At 31.2% G+C, this 18,795-nt stretch overlaps 1 protein-coding gene across 1 annotated transcript in view; it reads left to right on the top strand.

Moving 5' to 3' along the window:
- Nucleotides 1-3,561, top strand: part of LOC142327391 (intermembrane lipid transfer protein VPS13A-like) — a 250,261-nt gene extending 246,700 nt beyond the window's left edge. Inside the window, exons 63-65 of the mRNA XM_075370414.1 lie at nt 805-950; nt 1,074-1,200; nt 3,245-3,561. Of these exons, the coding sequence (XP_075226529.1) occupies nt 805-950; nt 1,074-1,200; nt 3,245-3,391 (420 nt within the window). The 3' untranslated portion in view covers nt 3,392-3,561. The remainder of the gene's footprint in view (nt 1-804; nt 951-1,073; nt 1,201-3,244) is intronic.
- The last annotated feature ends 15,234 nt before the right edge of the window (nt 3,562-18,795 follow it).

The following is an 18,795-nucleotide window of genomic DNA, read 5'->3' on the forward strand; positions in this document are numbered from 1 at the left end:
ACAAGTATTTTAATATTTATTCAATTTTGATCGCCACATGCCGAACACAAAAACCGGTGATGTAATACAAATAATACAGTATTAAAAAACAGCTTGTTCAGATTACAATGCCATTTGATTCTTTTTAAAACGCCCTCTCCCTTATCGAGAATATACAATTATATTTATTTGAACCTTGCGAAGCACGGGAATTTTATACACAAGTTGATACGCAATAAGAATCCGTTTGAATTTTCTAGCCCTATTTCTTTGCTACTAATATAGTAATATAGATAAGCCAATCTTTATTGGAGCTTTTTTTACTTAACAATTCAGTTATAGAAATATCACTATAATTTTTGATTTATTAATTACAAATAATTTACCATACCTTTCTTCATTTCTTTAATATTAACACCTAACTAAACCATCCATGTTAAAGTGATACAACCAATCTAAAGGTAAAAAAGAAATGACTGCATCCGGCAGAAAGTACATCATATCAAGTATTTTGTTAAATTGAAGGTATTTTACTATCATAATCACCCCACTGGGTAATGTTTGATCTGCCACCAAACTACAGAGTTGATACGTACATGGAAATAAACAAAGTTCATTTATGGCGAACTTCATTAACCTTTACATTTCAAACAAAATTTTGAAAATACTTTGGTAATTGGTTTTTACCATTAAATATTTCCTTCCCTAGTTAGTTAATGGGCGATTTGATTGAAAAAATATGAAATATTGTAATGGTGTGGAATAATATTTTTTTATTATCGATATTGTACTTATTTTTATTTTTTTATGAAATTTATTTTATAGGGTGTCCGACCATTCTCAATATATGAAGCCACTGGTATGCATTTATTGAATACCATATCAAAAGGTCATTATGCAGACACAGATACCTTTTGGATGCATGCTGCTTTATGTTCCGAAGGAAAAACTATTCTCATTATTACATTACAGTAAGTATAACTTCAATTTAATCATTTATTATGAAATTTGGTTTTGTTATATCATTAACTTGTTGATTTAAATTTACATCATTTTAGATTTGTATAGGAATTAAGTTTTTTTTTTTTTTACAGACGTATACTGGTTGTTGAGAAGTACAGACTGTGGGGTATGTGGGAAGTCATGTGGGAAATTAGGGTTGATGATGTAATGGCTATACCTGACATCGTTGATGATAAATTAGTCTTCAAAGTCAGACAGGTAAGTTTTTGTTCCACTGTTATTTTGTATACAACATTCCACTTAAAAAATAGTTTAGTTTAAATATAAAATTACTAAGTTAATTCACAATAACCTCCTTTTTTAGTACATATAATATTCATATTTTACATATAACTTACTATATTATTTTTTTACTTTTTTATATGAACTCAATTCACATAATCTTACTAAGTCTCCAAATATGTTCAGCTTTCTCAATTCAAGCTTTGTAGGCATCTACATTCTTTGAATTGAGAAAGCTGCATCTATTTGGAGATTTGGTAAGATTATGTGAATTGAGCTCATATTTATAAGTTCTTTGTTTGTTTAACAAATGTATTAGCTTATTGCCCAAGGATGTGTTATTAGTATCCAGCAACAGAAAACTGTAAGGGCAGTATTGAGGAGCTTTTATTATCATTAAAATAAAACTCTTTCATTTAGATTTGTTTTGGATTTACTCTTGTGGTTTTTCTTTTTTAATTAACTTTGTTTTATACTTTTAAATTTGTTTTCTTGTTTCTCTTTGTATTAAAGTTTGTTTTGTGTAATAACCCTGTCTGTGCCTTTTCTGTATTTAAGTTTTTATCCCTGTTCTAGTTTTTAATGTAGTCTCCTGTAAGGCCTTTTTTATTATTGGCTCCTCTTAATGTGTTATTTTAAACCTAATTGTTTTTGTGTGTCTATTACTTTTTATATAAAGTGTCACTATTTATAAATTTTGAATTTACTCGACTTTCTTTTGTTTAGTCTTTCTTTATACAGTTTCTCATTTTTCTCAAATGTTATGTATGAAAACTGATTAAACCTTGAGAATTGATATTGTTTCTAGTTTTTTTCCTTTTTAATATGTTACTAAAAATCTGTAAGTGTTTTGATCTTTAAATTGGTTATTTTTGTCTGTTCTTAAGGAAAAGAAAAACAAATAAAGAACAGACAAAAGTAACAATAAACCAAAGTAACAAAATAAAATAAAACTGTTATTCAGTACAGATGTTAATGGAGACAATACTAGTCACCTGATAGTAAGGTAGGTGATTTTAATTGATAGATCAAATATTTATAACTGTTAGCTGCACAGCAACACTTAAAATACTTCTACCATAAATTTAATAGAAGCAATTTTAAAATACTGTAACTTTTGTTAAATTAGTGATTAACAATGTTTAAAAACTTGCTCAGTTTAGAATACACAACATTTATATTGAACAAAGACAATTGCATCTTTAAGTATTGTATTAATTATTCAGAAACAAAAGTAAGCTGTTCCACGTGGAAACTGCTTTATATTTTAAAACTGAGTGATTCTAGGAGGCATAAACAACTGCAGATCTACAGTTAAAAAATAACTACTTTTTGGTGTGTTTGGAAGTTTTTCCCCCATCTTGGATTTGCTACATTGAATCAATATTTTTTTTAAAGTAGGAAGGTGGACATGTTATAGATGATATTAATGTAAAATTTTTGAAAAAAACTATGGTAAAAACCAATTTTCTTAGTAAATGCCTTTGTTTTTGTATTATAAGTAATCAAAGCTGCTAAAACTGAAAAATCACATTTTTTTACCTTCAGAATTACAGCCAGACATGCTTGGTTGTAAAAGTTTGAATTACAGTAACAAACTTTAACAGTTAATAATGGATTTAATGGCCCTAACATTAATAATAACAGCCTTCACAATAATAAACAACATTAATAATTATGGACATTTGGTGAGATCCTATTGGCAAGATGTTCCTGTAAGGTTTTTAAAAGATTATGTTTTATGGTATTGAGAACCAGTTTTTGGAATCGTTTTTCTTGTAAAATTTTACATTGAAATCATGTACATCACATGTTCACCTTCCTGATTGATTCAATATGGAGAATCCAAGATGGCAAACAATTTCAAACAAACCACAGAGTAGGGAATTTTGTAACTACGTAGATCTGCACTAGTATCCCTCAGTTTTGAAATATGAAAACATTTCCATACTTTAATATTTATAATTGTATGTGGTTAATCCTAAAATATTTTTCAATTAATTTTTTTTTTTAATTTCAGGATGACAGTTATAATATATTTAGTGGTGAAGACAAATACATCCAATGTAAAGATACTACATTGTTACACTGGTTAAGAAGCCAAATTGAGACTGTTCTTATATTAAATATGGAAGAAAAACCATGCCCCGCTTCACCCGACCTATAAAAAGATATACAACTGCCTGCAGCATTATTATTAATCAATTAATTTTATTTTTTTTATTATTACTACTATAAATAATAAATGAATAGTTAATGTAGTATAAATGGATAACATGAAATAATTATTGTTGTATGTAAGAGTAAAATGAATTAAAATTAAATGGCCTGTGATACCAATAATTTGTAGTTGTCTATTATTATTACTTGTCTGCAGTTGTTAAAGTATTGTATAGCTGTATAGTATACATCTTCAATGCTAGTTACACTGAGCTCATTTCTGTTACTCCGACCTTAAAGCATCAAATTTTAGGACTGCATCCAGTTTATAGGTTACCAACAACTACTACTATAGCCATTAGGCTAGATCATAGAGATTGGATGGCCATTATGGAGGACTGGATTATAAATGGAGTTGTACTAACAGTGGGGATATTCCTGTGTGAAGGAGACACTACAACTTTAATTATAGAATAATTATGCATAGAATAAAAATGAATAATCATTTTACACAAGATGAGGTATAGAAAGTAGTATATACATTACTCTTTTACAGTATTGGTTTAAATTAGAAGTGATCCCAAACAATAAATAATAAAGTAACCAAAATGACTATGTAAAATATTTAGAAACCCATCGTAGCTAGTTTTAAATCCAAAAAGAATATGAAATGTATAAAAAGAGTTACGTATATACTATTATTTATACCTCAGCATGTGTAAAATTAATATCTATGTATAATTATTTATTTTTTAAGTCTAATCAGAACATAACCTTACTAAATTTAATATTCATTATGCATATCCCCCCCCATGAGTAGAGACTATTAACTAAATTATAGTATAATTATTTCAGATATTTTTCTGTTTTAGAACTAGCTACAGTGGGACTCTATACCAGATGCTGGTAGTACACATTTGCGGTAGTATTTCAAATTATTAGTTAATGTGTGTGTTATTATTCTTGTAATTATTGCGAAAGCTGCTGTTATATTAGTGTTGGGCCATTAATTCCAACATTAACCACTTCAAGTTTTTTATTGGGTTCTGAATGTAATACAAAATAAAAAATTTACTATGGGGTGTTTACCTCATTTTATTACCGTAATTTTTCCATTTTTACTACTTCGATTGCTTATATTATCTTGAAAATGAAGACATTTATCGAGAAATGGTTTTTGCCTTTAAAACCCATTGTGGCATGATGTACTTGTTCACGGAAGTAAGATTAGCATTAAGTTATAAAAAAAATATAATTTTCAAAATAAGAGGTTCCTTTTTTGAGTTACCTCTCACCTACTAACAAGTTCATTATCAAAAATTGATAATGGTAATATAATTATATGGATATTATATTTAGAAGTTTTGGTAAATTTTCTGCAATCTAGCAATCTACTACGTTTGTAATAACAATTTAGACTGCTGTTAGAAGCAGTTGATATTTATAAGACCATATATAATAGTTATTTGATGCAAGATATGCAAAACTATAAGTTAGCAGCAAATCCTACTTATGGTGAACAAATTGAGGACATACAGTTTGATTTCCTTCAATTCTTTTATAAAATTTAGTATTTACAAGGATCGTTCAATAAGTTCTTAGAAAATCCAAAAGATTGTGCTTGTAGTATCAAAAAGTTTGCTTTTAGTAAGTGTCATTTGTTGCTAGGGTGCAGTTAAAGTTTCAGCTGTATCCATCACATGATTTCATTGTCATTGTCGATTTAAGCAACAAACTATTGTTTATTTTAAAAAATGGAAAGAGTGTGTTTCAAGTGTGATTTATAAGTTGCATCTATATTTAAAGGCTTAACACTGAAAGAGATCAAAGTTGAGTTGGATGAAGTTCATGGCACATCTGCTCCTATGTTTGCAACTGTTTACAATTGAATAAATGAGTTTAAACGTGGCTATACATCCACAAATGATGAACATTGTTTGGGATGTCCAGTGGAAGTGACCACCCTCGAAATAATTGACAAAATTCACGATATGGTTTTGAGTGACAGACAAATCAAAGTACACGAAATTTGAGGCCACAGGCATATCGCAAGGTACAGTGTTTTCAATTTTGAATGAAAAATTGGGCGTGAAAAAACTTTGGTAATTTAGGTGCTGTGTGTTCAGCGTGTTTCTACTAGAGTGGTTCGCGCCCTGCTGGTTCCGGGTTTGGCCGAGTCTCACTCGGCTGCGGGATGTGGTAGCGGCAAGTCGTTACTCTCGAACGATAGGCGTTCGGATATTATGTTTTTATATGTACTTGTGTGGTAATAGTAATAAGTGTTTGTATTATTATATAAGATTTTGAGCAATCAGGCATTTATTTTATTTATCCACCCGACGGATGAACCACCCCTTGGGTTTACAGTCCGCTTAATAAATATTTTTAGGTTTTAGACTCAACATATGGTCCTCCGGGCCGGATATGAACCAGCGACCTATGGATATACAGTCCACTTAATGAATATTTTTAGGTTTTAGACTCAACATATAGTCCTCTTATCGGGCAGGATAATTAATATTTTTCTGTGGTATATGGCCTCATTGACAGTGTTAGAGTGTAAAAATATGAATAAATAAACAGTGACTTCGGGTAACTCTAACTCTTCGGGTTTCTATAAAAATTCAGTACTAATAATATGCTACGGGTGCATTATCAAGGGCCAAAGGGTTAAAAGTTTTTGTTAATTGGTGATTGAAACTTGGTATATTCTGTGTATTATTGGTGAGATTAAACATTTATTTACGTGCATGAATCCGATTCTACGCATTACATCTGCCTACGTTATTAACATCGCCGGCCAGCAATCGCATTCCACATCGCTGAGTCATTAATGATGTCATGCAGCAGTCTGGATTATTATGAAGTGCGTAAAATCAGTTTAATCAATTTATTTTGAGAATCACTATCAGCCTTCTTAATTATCCTTTATGTTTACTTTTTAATCATTAACTTATCAACCTGTATTTCCTTCTTTATTCATATTGAGACTACATATTCATCATTAGCCGTAATTGATTACGATAATTAGGTCATTGTCAACTTATATGTTATATTACCTACATATTACCGTTATTATTATTAAGCTTCGTTATTTTTTATATGTTTATTTAAGTGCAATTATTATTAAATTGTTAACAATGGATAAGACTAAGAAAGCCGATCTTGTTAAAAAACGAGGTTTTACAAGGCTACCATAACACGAGCCCAAACGTTCATCACAAACACTTATGAACCCCAGCGTCATAGCATAAACGATGTTAGCGCAAGATTACACCAGCTAATTGATGCGTTCAATAAATTCACTGAGTGTCAGTTAATTTTAGAAACGAAAGATACTGAAGTCGATCATGCCTCACAAATGGTTGAAGTTGAGGAACAGTATATTTCTGTTAAGGCCACCATGGAAAAAATAATTAATTCTTATGATGCAAAAAATGTTAAGCAAGAACGTAACATGGTTAGTCAGTCTCAAATTAATTCAGGGCAGTTTATAAATTTGTCAGTCATTTCAGTACCTAATTTTAATGGTGATTTTACGAAATGGATGCATCTTAGAGATGTTTTTGATAGTTTAATCATAAAAAATCAAGCTTTATCTAATGTTCAACGTTTACATTATTTAAATTCGTCCTTGAACGATGAAGCTAAGGAACTCGTATCAAACATCCCTATTAATTATGATAATTTTTTGGTTGCTTGGAATTTAGTTACTGATCGTTACAATAATACAAAATTAATAATTTAAAAACATGTAAACAATCTTTTAAATCTTCCTTCTGCCTCGAAGGAATCAGCCGCCAATTTACGTAGTTAATTAACCGTGTTAAGAGTAATATTCATGCTATTGAAGCTACAAGGGAAGTTAAGGTGCCACTTGACGAACTATTATTAAATCAAATGTTATTGCATAAGATAAATATGTCTTCAAAAAGGGCATGGGATCATAACTGTTCTGGAACAAATATTCCGCCTTTGTCAGACCTGTTATCATTTTTAGAAGATAGATGTCAGTCTTTAGATACATTACAATGCAGTGAAGTCAAACAATTTACTCAAAATAATAAGCAACCTAGAAATTCCTATGTAACTACTCAAGTTACCTGTACTCAATGTTCTCAATCTCATTTTTTGTCAAGATGTTCAAACTTTTTAAATTTTAATTCTTAAAAATAATTTATGCTTTAGCTGTTTACGCTCCAATCACTTTTCTAGTCAATGCAATTCTGCCCAAGGATGTCGCAAATGTGGTTTGCGCCATAACACTCTACTTCATAAGGATAAGTTAGATTTAAATAAAACTCAGACCTTTAATATTTCATCCAATACTGTTGAAGAAAAATCAAACGCAAACTATTGTTCTTTTAAAGGGGCAAGCGCAGACATTTTGCTGGCAACTGCCATTGTTCACGTTCGCGATCGCATCGGCCAAATACATAAGTGTAAAGCATTACTTGCCAGCGCATCACAATGCAATTTCATCTCAGAATCGTTAGTTCTTAAACTAAATTTGAAAAGGCATAAGAATAACGTACCCATACATGGTATAAATGACACTAAATCTCAAACCTCTCATTGTGTTGCCGTTAATATTATGAGTAACCACAGCTCTTACGATAGAAAAATAAGCTGCTCAGTTGTACCGAAAATCAGTAGTAATAGCCCGAATGCTAAAATTGACCCTTCTTCTTGGGGTTTACATTCGAACATCATGCTGGCTGATCCAGCGTTTAATATACCTGGTAGAATTGAACAATTAATTGGTGCTGAACTGTATTTTAGTTTATTGTTACCAGCAGACAAAATTACTAAACCTGGTCACCCTACTCTTGTCAATACCGAACTTGGCTGGATTTTGTCGGGACCTATTCCAAGATCCGATTATAATGCATCATCCAGCAAACAACAAAATGTTCTGCTTATTGATGGTAGGTTAGATGACCGAATTCGACGCTTTTGGTAGTTGGAAGAGATTCAGCTGCAACCAAATAACAAGAAAAACTTCTGCGAGGATCATTTTTGTCACAATACTACTAGAGATGAAGGACACTACATAGTTCGTCTTCCGTCAAAGGAAAACATACATGATCATGGAGAAACACTGGATGGCGCCACAGCTAGATTTCTTCGCCCCGAGAAGCGCTTGAGTCAAGATGAAGGGCTGCGTGAGGAATATATCCGATTTTGAAGGAATATGAGTCAATGGGACATATGGAGTTAGCTGATTCTGCTACGAGTTCTACTTTGGTTAACTACTTACCACACCATCCTGTATTCAAGGAAAGCTCGACAACAAAGGTCCAAGTTGTTTTTGATGCTTCATTTAAATCTTCTTCTAGATTATCGTTAAATGATACTCTACACATTGGTCAAACTATTCAGCAGGATCTGTGTTCAATTGTTCTCAGGTTTAGAACACACCAAGTATGTTTCACAGCAGACATTGAGAAGATGTATAGGCAAATAAGAGTAAATGATGCTGACTGTGAATTGCAGCAGATTCTTTGGCGCAGTCATCCAGAAGAACCAATCAAACAATACAAATTAAAAACTGTGACGTATGGTACCGCTCCAGCTTCATTTTTGGCAGTTAGAAGTGTACATCAATTAGTTGAGGACAAAGGTCAAGAATTTCCTTTGGGATTACAAGCTCTAGAACGAGATATGTATGTGGATGATTGCATATCAGGTGCTGCCACAATTGAAGATGTAAGTAAAATTCAAAATGAATTAATTGAATTACTCCATAGGGGAGGCTTCCACCTCAGAAGGTGGTGTTCCAACTCACCTAGTTTATTGCAAAACGTTCCACAGGGTGACAGGGAAACGCAGCTGCCTTTACAACTAGGTAATGAAGGAAATGTAAACCATTAGGAATATTATGGCACCCAGCTACCGATAAATTTCAAATTTCCTTTAACATTGCTGCAAGGGAGAACTTCACAAAGAGAAACATTCTTTCCTCCATAGCAGCTATATTTGATCCTCTTGGTTTAATTTCTCCAATAACAATTCTATGTAAAATCTTTATGCAACGACTTTGGCAGGAACAACTTCAATGGAATAAGGAGCTCCAGTGTGAAATGCAAGAGGAATGGAAATCTTTGTTTTATAATTTATCAACTATTACTAATTTACGTGTCGACAGATTTGTACTCTCTAAAGGTTCTCCAAGGACAATACAATTGCACGGATTCTGCGATGCTTCTGAGAAGGCATATGGTGCCTGCATTTATTTACATACCATTGATGTGGAAGGAATAATTACTGTTTTTATGTTCCAGATTATTATTATGTTCCAGAGTAGCCCCTCTTAAAAAGGTTTCGTTGCCACGTTTAGAACTTTGTGGTGCTGTTGTTTTAACTCATCTGTTTTGTAAGGTTCACACAATCATCGATATTAACATCAATAAAGTACATTTTTGGTCATTTATACCTCCACGATCACCCCATATGGGAGGTTTATGGGAAGCGGCAGTAAAATCCTTCAAATTTCACTTTAAACGAATTGTTGGTTTGGCTAATTTAACTTATGAGGAAATGATTACAATAACCACACAAATTGAAGAGTGTCTCAATTCTCATTCTTTATTGCCTTTAAGTGATGACCCAAATGACTTATCCTATCTCTTTCCTTCTCATTTCCTTATTGGTGATTCTCTTACTGCAATACCTGAGCCTGATATTACAGAAGCGAAACTAAATTCATTATCTCGATGGCAACGAATGCAGCAGCACTTCTGGCGAAGATGGTCCAAGGAGTATCTTAATCACCTTCAAACTCGAACCAAGTGGATAAACACTCAATCCAACCTTCTGCCTGGTATGATGGTTGTTGTCAAGGACGATGATATTCCACCGCTAATGTGGAAGTTAGGAAGAATCCTGCATATCAACAAGGGTGATGACAATTTGGTGAGAGTAGTGACTGTAAGGACAGCAACTGGTGAACTGAAAAGGAATATTAATAAAATTTGTGTTTTGCCTATTTCAGACAATCAGTAAAGAGGACATTATAACTTATTATTCTTCTATTGGCAATATTTTCATGTTGGATTTTCTGTTTTATTACCTGTTACTTATTATGTAGTTAATATTTATGTTTGTAAATTTTTGTATTTTTAATAAATATCTATAGGAGATATTTAGGTGGGGAGTATGTTCAGCGTGTTTCTACTGGAGTGGTTCGTGCCCTGCTGGTTCCGGGTTTGGCGGCTTGGCTGGATAGTACTAGTCTCACTTGGCTACAGGATGTGGTAACGGCAAGTCGTTACTCTCGAACGATAGGCGTTCGGATATTATGTTTTTATATGAACTTGTGTGGTAACAGTAATAAGTGTTTGTATTATTATATAAGATTTGGAGCAATCAGGCATTTATTTTATTTATCCAACCCGACGGATGAACCACCCTTGGATTTACAGTCCACTTAATAAATATTTTTAGGTTTTAGACTCAACACTGTGTTTGCTCTCAGTGGAGAATAAATACAATCATGTGGTTGACTCTGAGGCTGTTTTGGCCCTTTTCCGTCACAATCCTGATGAGTTTCTGCATCAATACATAACTGTGGATGAAACATGGATACACTACTACACTCCAGATAAAGGAACAGTCAAAACAGTAGGTTTTTGAAGACAAACAGGCTCCTAGGAAGGCAAAGACAGTGAAATCGGCTGTCAAGGTGATGGACACAGTTTTTTGGGATGCACGTGGTATCATCTACACTGATTACTTGGAAAAAGGGCAAACAATAACTGGAGAGTATTATGCGTCATTTCACCAGTTGAACAAAAAAATCAAGAGAAAATTCCTCTTTGGAATTTTCAATGGGTGCACACCTGGCACTGGGGGCCAAAATTATGGAATTAAAGTTTGAATTAATACACCATCCACCGTATTAACCAGATTTGGCCCCCAGTGATTTTTTTTTTAATTTCCAAACTTGAGAAAATGGCTCGGCAGACAACAGTTCACATCAAATGAGGTCATCGTCCAAACCGATGCTTATTTTGAGGACCTTCTGAAATCCTACTTTTTGGACAGATTAAAAAAGTTGGAGAAATGCTTGGAAAAGTGTATAGAGTTAAAAGGAGATTATGCTGAAAAATTTTAAAAAAATCTACACAAAATAATTTGTTTTTCTATCTTTTTTTAAGGACTTACTGAGTGACCCTCGTATATAAATTTAAATATGAATTGTTTACTATAAGATCAAAAACATAATCAATTATCATCATGAATTTTTTAAAAAAAGTGCCACCACATCAAGAAATTCTTATATGCCAAATAATTCTGCTTTTCTAACTGCTCGTCAATTTTTTTAAAAAAATTGTTAAATAGCTTAAGCCAGGACCACTTGCATTTATTTCCCTTTATCTCTCTCTATAAATGAATGTTAGAACTGCTTTTACTCTATATGGTAATTGAAGAATATTATTTAGTTGAGCAAATTATGTAGTTCTTATTCAACCTTAAAAAAGTTTTTAAAAAAAAGGCCCTTTAGTGCGCAATTTGAATAAGGTATAAGATTATGTTGTGTTTTTCATTTACTTGAAATACAATTTGTGGGAAAATGTGATTTGTAAATTCATATTTTTCAAATGTCAGCTTTTATGGGCTGTAGCAAAATTTGTATGTTCTGCTTAATTTACAAATTTTATACATCTTTATTAAGTCTGATTCAACTGTATGTAATCTTTATATTTATTCTTTGTGTTGCGAATGAAAGTTGTTCATGCAGTTCATTCAATGTGTGATTAGTGGAATTGTCCAAATTATAGTTTGTATATGTCTGCTTGTTTTTTTTTATTAGTAGGTAATCTTATATAAATATTAATAACTTGAAAGCACAACACAGTTTTCTTTCCAGAAAATATTCATGATTTTGTATGACTGACTGTTGGTTAACATATTTTAGCAATATCTATTTTCTATCAAAAGTGGTATTTGGCTTTACTCTGTAAATTGTTTTCTAGAAGTACAGGTGGGTTAACACAAAACATAACATCTGAGACAATAACATGTGTCAGATGTTATATTGTACAGCATTCTTCAATGTAGTCACTGATTGACACAGGTTCATACATTAGTTGATGTAACCATATAAGCTACACGTTTGTATCATGGGGGATGATTAAATCTTTTTTAAGCATCAGTTGTAGTGAGCTGGTGGATACATGTACATTTTTATAGTGTGCTCGTAATCAGTTTTAGAAATTTAGATAATTTTAGGTACAAAGTTCAAAGTTAAGCAATCCATTGATGAGTATGAGAGATGTTATTTATCTTTGTACAGCAGCATGAAATTGCCATTAAAGAAAACCAGTACATCATCTTTTCACATTTCTTGCTCTGATATGAGAGTTCTGAAATGTAAAAGTATTTCTGCAAAGTGAGAATTAGAAATGAGTGAACCGGCTACTAGGCATGGTTGAGAGTGGAATTTATGTTATATGTAAAGTAATTTTATCTGGTTACGGTTGTGATGACTTCATTTACATGTTGGGGTGGCGCAATCTTCCTTAATGATTCTTTTTACTGATGACAGTTTTTGTACAAGTATGTTAATGCATGATTGATTGATTATACAGAAGGATGTAAGCATGTAAGTTACATGAGTTATGTACAACCTTCATTTTATTAAAAAGTTACTTTGTTTTCTTTATATGAAGACTCTTTTCAGTTATTAATTATTACCATTATGGTATGAGCGCTTTCCATACATCAATCTAGATTTTGTGTAGGCACTGCATTGTAGTTGATTATAGGTGTAACACTTGAATAGCATTTGTATATTTCCAGTTGTGCTTTTAATATTGGTATGAAGTTATTTACCTATTGTGGTTCTGTTTGTTTGTTTTGTTAATCAATTCCATTAGTTATGTTACTTATAAACAATTTTATTTTTGTTTGACATATTGGTGCAGTATTAAATTTAAGTTCTATTATATTGTTTTTGCTAATATATTTGTTTTACTTTTAAGTATTTATGTAGTTTGTCATTACATAGAATTGGTTATATGTTTGGAATAGGTTTTCTGTCATGTTTTCATTAAAAAAACCGAAAGAAATTTTGTGTTTAATATTGTCACAACATGCAAATTTTACATACAGCATATAAAAGCCAAGACACACTTGAAAAATATAGAGTTTAGAAACATAGTTTTTAACTTCTCACTAACTATTATTAAATGAACAAACACAACATATATCTAATTATACTTAGTTAAACATAAAAAGGTTTCCAACCTTACTAAAGTTTATTAAGCATTGCAGTAGAAGGAACTGTAAAATCAGATTTGAAAAGATCTGGAAAACAGTTTCCATACAATTTGAAAGCAATTCATTAATAATTATTAGAGTTATAGTGTTTCATTATGCTGTTCAAGTAATCCTTTTATGTACTATTGATCAAAGCATATCAGATCTGTAAAGGTATTGAAAACATGAATTAACATAAATCATTATTTTATTTTACTTATTGTGGAATAAATTACTCTGAACTTATATAGATAAATTAAATACATAATATATAAACAAACACACACGTGCAGTAAATAAGACAGTATAAGTAGTACTAAATAAAAAAAAATAACAAAAATCCTATAATTAATGAACACAATAACATTTCACACTATTCAACAATTTTCTTATAAATTATAGAATAAATATTTAAATTTATATTACTAACTTACATAAAATTAAAAATAAATAATACAAAGTAACAATAATAAAATTAATGCTGTTTATTTTAAAGATGCTTTTTATAACCTATATTTTTATATTTATCTATTTTAATGTTTGTGTTCCCAACAAAGTAGGGTTTTCAGAATGCTCAACCTTTTTAATATTTCTACATTTTATAAATGAGATCAGAATTGTAAAACTATAGCATTATATCCATTTAAAATTGAATCATAGATATAATACTTTCATGCATGGAATATTAATAGTTTTCTTCACAGTAATACAACATTTAATAGCTGGTAGACCTTCATCCATTTTAAGAGTTAATACAAATTCATATTCTTCAGTATCCAAGAAAAACATTAAAATAAAAAGTACAATTATCTGTTTATCCATCACATGACAATTTTGTGTTGACTAGATAGTTGGCAAGTTGTGAAACCAAAGTTTCATCTTCAAATCTTTTTCTCATTCTTTTGAAATTACTATTGTAAATAAATTTGAAACTAATTTTTACTTTTACTGTTATCTAATTCTATATTATTTTTAGTGACATATTCAAGTTATATGATTGTAGTCAATGCTAATACTGGTGTTAGAAGTTCAATTTGACTGATTGAATTGCTTAAATATAACAATAAGATTACATCAGTACAAAAAAAAAAGTAAAAAGTAGCTTCAAATTTATAAATAACATCATAATTAACCAAAGCAAAACAATATCACTTGATGTATCTTCACAAGAAGTAAATAAATAAATAAAAACAAAATCTAATTAAAAAAAAGACAAACATACAAATAAAAGTCAATTGTTTTAATATCAAAAATAATTTTAAAATAAACTTACTTCATATTTAAAGATTATGTTTGAAGTTTTATGAAACAAATATCTTCTTTCCAACAAAAATAATAACCGATACTGTAACTTAATCCTATGTAATACATAAGATCTATTCATTATAAGATATGCAACACTTCTTTATTTTCAAAGCAATCACTCTACAGATTAAAAATCTAGGAGTAAAACTCATAAACATTACCAATCCAAACATTCAATTAACATTAGCTACAGAAAATAACAATTTTTAACTGCCTAGATCTAACAGTAACAAAAATCATAAATTGGAAGAAATATACAAGAAATCTGCAAAAATGGTTAAATAATAAATACTATATCTTTTCACACATAGTCCAACCAAATTACAGTTAAAGAAAAAAACTGTTACCTAGACTTTTATAAGTGGAAATGGTAAAGGGGCTTATAATAGACGTAAAAAAAATAAATGCATGATCGGAGTTGGTGGAGGGGTGATTTGGGGGGTTGGGGGTTGAAAAAAAATTTTCCAATACAAAACTTGTAGATCATGCAAAAATCTACAACTATTGTAAAGATCACTTTTTAACATAACCTCAAAATTTCAAAGAAAAATGTAAAAAAATTTTTTTTTTCACTTCTGCAAAAATAATTTAATTTTGACGAAACTTGGTGAAAGTATACCTTTCTGTGTCTTAAATAACCAAAACTTTTGCCAGAAATTGCAATAATACCATTTTTCACCACTTTTCAAACCCGCAAATCAACCTTCTACCATTCCTGCTCACACATTTATTTTTTTTACCATTTCCACTTCTAAAAATCCAGGTAACAATTTTTTCCCCCTCTAAATGAGTTATTTTGATTAGAGCCTTTACAAAGATTAACAGTGCACATCATTAATATAGAGGACTATTTTTTAAATAACGTCTGACTGGCTGTGGCTATATAAATTTTATGCGGCTATTGATACGCACATGTGCCCTGCTCCCAGCATGCCTTACACAAATGCAGTTGTAGCTATGTTGTACTATGTACAGTTTATAATGCGAAGTTGAAATGTTTCAAATAATTGAGTGGCCTGCCAATTGAAGTACAGTCTGTGATTCGATTTTTTACTGCAAGGAAAGTGATAGCAGCAGACATTCATTGTGAGGTTCACAGACCTAATTCAATGAGTAACAGCAAAGTGTGTAATAGGTAAGAATGTTCATGGATGGATGGGACAATATCCATGAAAAACTGTGATCAGGCCAACCTTCTGTAATCACAAATGGTTTGGAACACTAAGTTGATGCAAAAATTCATTAAGACCTGCGATTCACGATTTCCATTTTATCACTGACAATAACACAAGTTTCAAAGTCAGTGCTATACAAAATTGTTTCTTAACTCTTGCAGTTCAAAGAACTGTACTTGCAATAGATTCCCAGTCTGCTTTTTGAAGAACACTAAAAAAGGAAAATGGATGGTGCTTTAACATTTTTGACCCAGCACAGTGAGGAAGGAGATGAACTTTTGGACAGTAATGTCGCAGGGGACGAGACATGGGTTTCTCACAGCATCAAAGCAGCCGTCAATGGAGTGGCGACACAACACCTCCAGTAAAAGTGAAAGCCAAACAAACAATGTCAATACCAAAGAATATGGCAAGTGTGTTTGGGACAGACATGGTGTCCTATTATCAATTTTATGCCCAAAGGGACAATAATAAACTCGGTCACGTATTGCGAGATCTTGACAAAGCTTCGGTTTACCTTACAGAATAAGCGACATGGCCTACTATCATCTGGAGTTTTGTTGCTGCATGACAATGCACAATCTCATTGTGCTGCTCAAATTGAGAATTAATCAGTACTTTTGGATGAGAGCAAATAGACCACCCACTAAACAGCCCAGACCTTGTGCCAAGTGATTATACCACTTGTTCCACTAAATGAAGGAGTTTCTTGACAGTCAGCAGTTTGACATCGATGAAGAAGTAAAAACAATGGTTGAAGACTGGCTGTCTTCACAAGCAGCTGATTCTATGACATGAGCGTAAACAATTTAATAAAACAATATGAAAAATGTTTAAGCAAACAAGTAACTATGTAGAAAAGTTGCATAAAATGTAAAGAGTGAAATAAAAAAGGCTTTTGATATCATCAAAAACCTTTACCTTTATCTTTACTAGTTTTGTTTGTATTAAAAGCAGACGTTATTTTAAAAAATAGCTCTTGTATGTACTAGATTGCTTTGTATGCATTTTAAAACTCAGAGATTTCAAAGAAAAAGTACATATTTTTTAAGTGATTATAGTCTATAAAGTACTTGAAAATCTATTATGTAAACAACACAAGAGCACAGATACTATAATCCAAGAAATAAAAATAAACATAATACAATTTATTGTAGTTTACTCATCAATACTTCCTCTAGGTAATAAAAAAAAATGTTTAAACACAAATATAGAATTTAAAACTACTCAGAAAATCTACCACTGAAGATTGCTTTGTATGCATTTTAAAACTCAGAGATTTCAAAGAAAAAGTACATATTTTTTAAGTGATTATAGTCTATAAAGTACTTGAAAATCTATTATGTAAACAACACAAGAGCACAGATAAAAAATCCAAGAAATAAAAATAAACATAATACAATTTATTGTAGTTTACTCATCAACACTTCCTCTAGGTAATAAAAAAAAATGTTTAAACATAAATACAGAATTTAAAACTACTCAGAAAATCTACCACTGAAGAATTACACACAATATATAAAATGAATTGTGATATGTTTTTCAGTTAAACTAGGCAACTATTCATAGATAGACATGAAGAATATATCCCAAGCAAGCACATTTACAAAATAAGGTTTCACTAGAAATTTATTAGCTTTGTAATAATGCAACTAAACCAACCTTTTACTACAAAAGTCATTCCACAAATGTAATAAAGAAATCATATTAATACCATATAAGATTTTGAACCTTTAAAAATTGCCAATAATAATAGTTGGAACATGAATAGCTGTTTGATTATTAATTACAGCTGACCACAGCACTCTTCCAGAAGACTAATTTTACAATGACTTTCAGAGTTCATTGTTCTGAATTATTCTTTATGGAAGGTTGTCTGTACCAGAACATCTTTGCCATAAATTTGCTTGTCAAAATGAACTCCGTTACCAGTACTCAGTATGAATTTTGAAGATATTTTATTTAATATGTGGATGTGCCTTACAGAAACTCTTTGTTACCGAGGGTCAAGAAAATTATACATAGAAACTGTCAGTGCACTATAAAAACCAAATGGTTATCCTAATACCTGAATGCTCAAAATAAATGGTGTGAAAGATTCCACAGCCCTAAGTCCATCAAGGTTAGCTTGACACAATGTTATAGTACTTGGGATGTCTTCTCAAAGACTTCTCCATATTAAATATAAATTAAAGCTTCATCCTTATAAAATTCAGATTGTTCACAGGTTAAGATATATATATATATATATATATATAAAGAATCATCTTTTGTGAAGAAATTTTAGTTTTGATGAATAAAAATAGCGAAATGTTTAGTGTAATCTTTGATAAATGCCAAATTTCATCTGTAAACCTTTGTAAACAAGCAAAACTGCGGCTATTGGGCAGCAGAAAACAATTCTTGGGAATTACAGAAAAATGACTGTTTAGTGTGCTGTAGCGTCACACTGGATTGGACTTTTTTTCAAAAGAGACAATGGTAACCCTGAAAACCATCAATAGTGATTCTATTATGAAATTAAACCTATTGTTTGATTACATTTCTAGGCTGAAAGGTTCCAACAACATGGCCGGTAAAAATGTGTTCACATTAAGAAGAATTTTCTTAGGTGCCTTATTTTAAGATATAGTGATATCAACTGGCCTGCCCAATCACCATACCTTTC

Source organism: Lycorma delicatula, chromosome 7 (genome assembly GCF_047948215.1).
Source record: "Lycorma delicatula isolate Av1 chromosome 7, ASM4794821v1, whole genome shotgun sequence".
Lineage (NCBI taxonomy): Eukaryota > Metazoa > Arthropoda > Insecta > Hemiptera > Fulgoridae > Lycorma > Lycorma delicatula.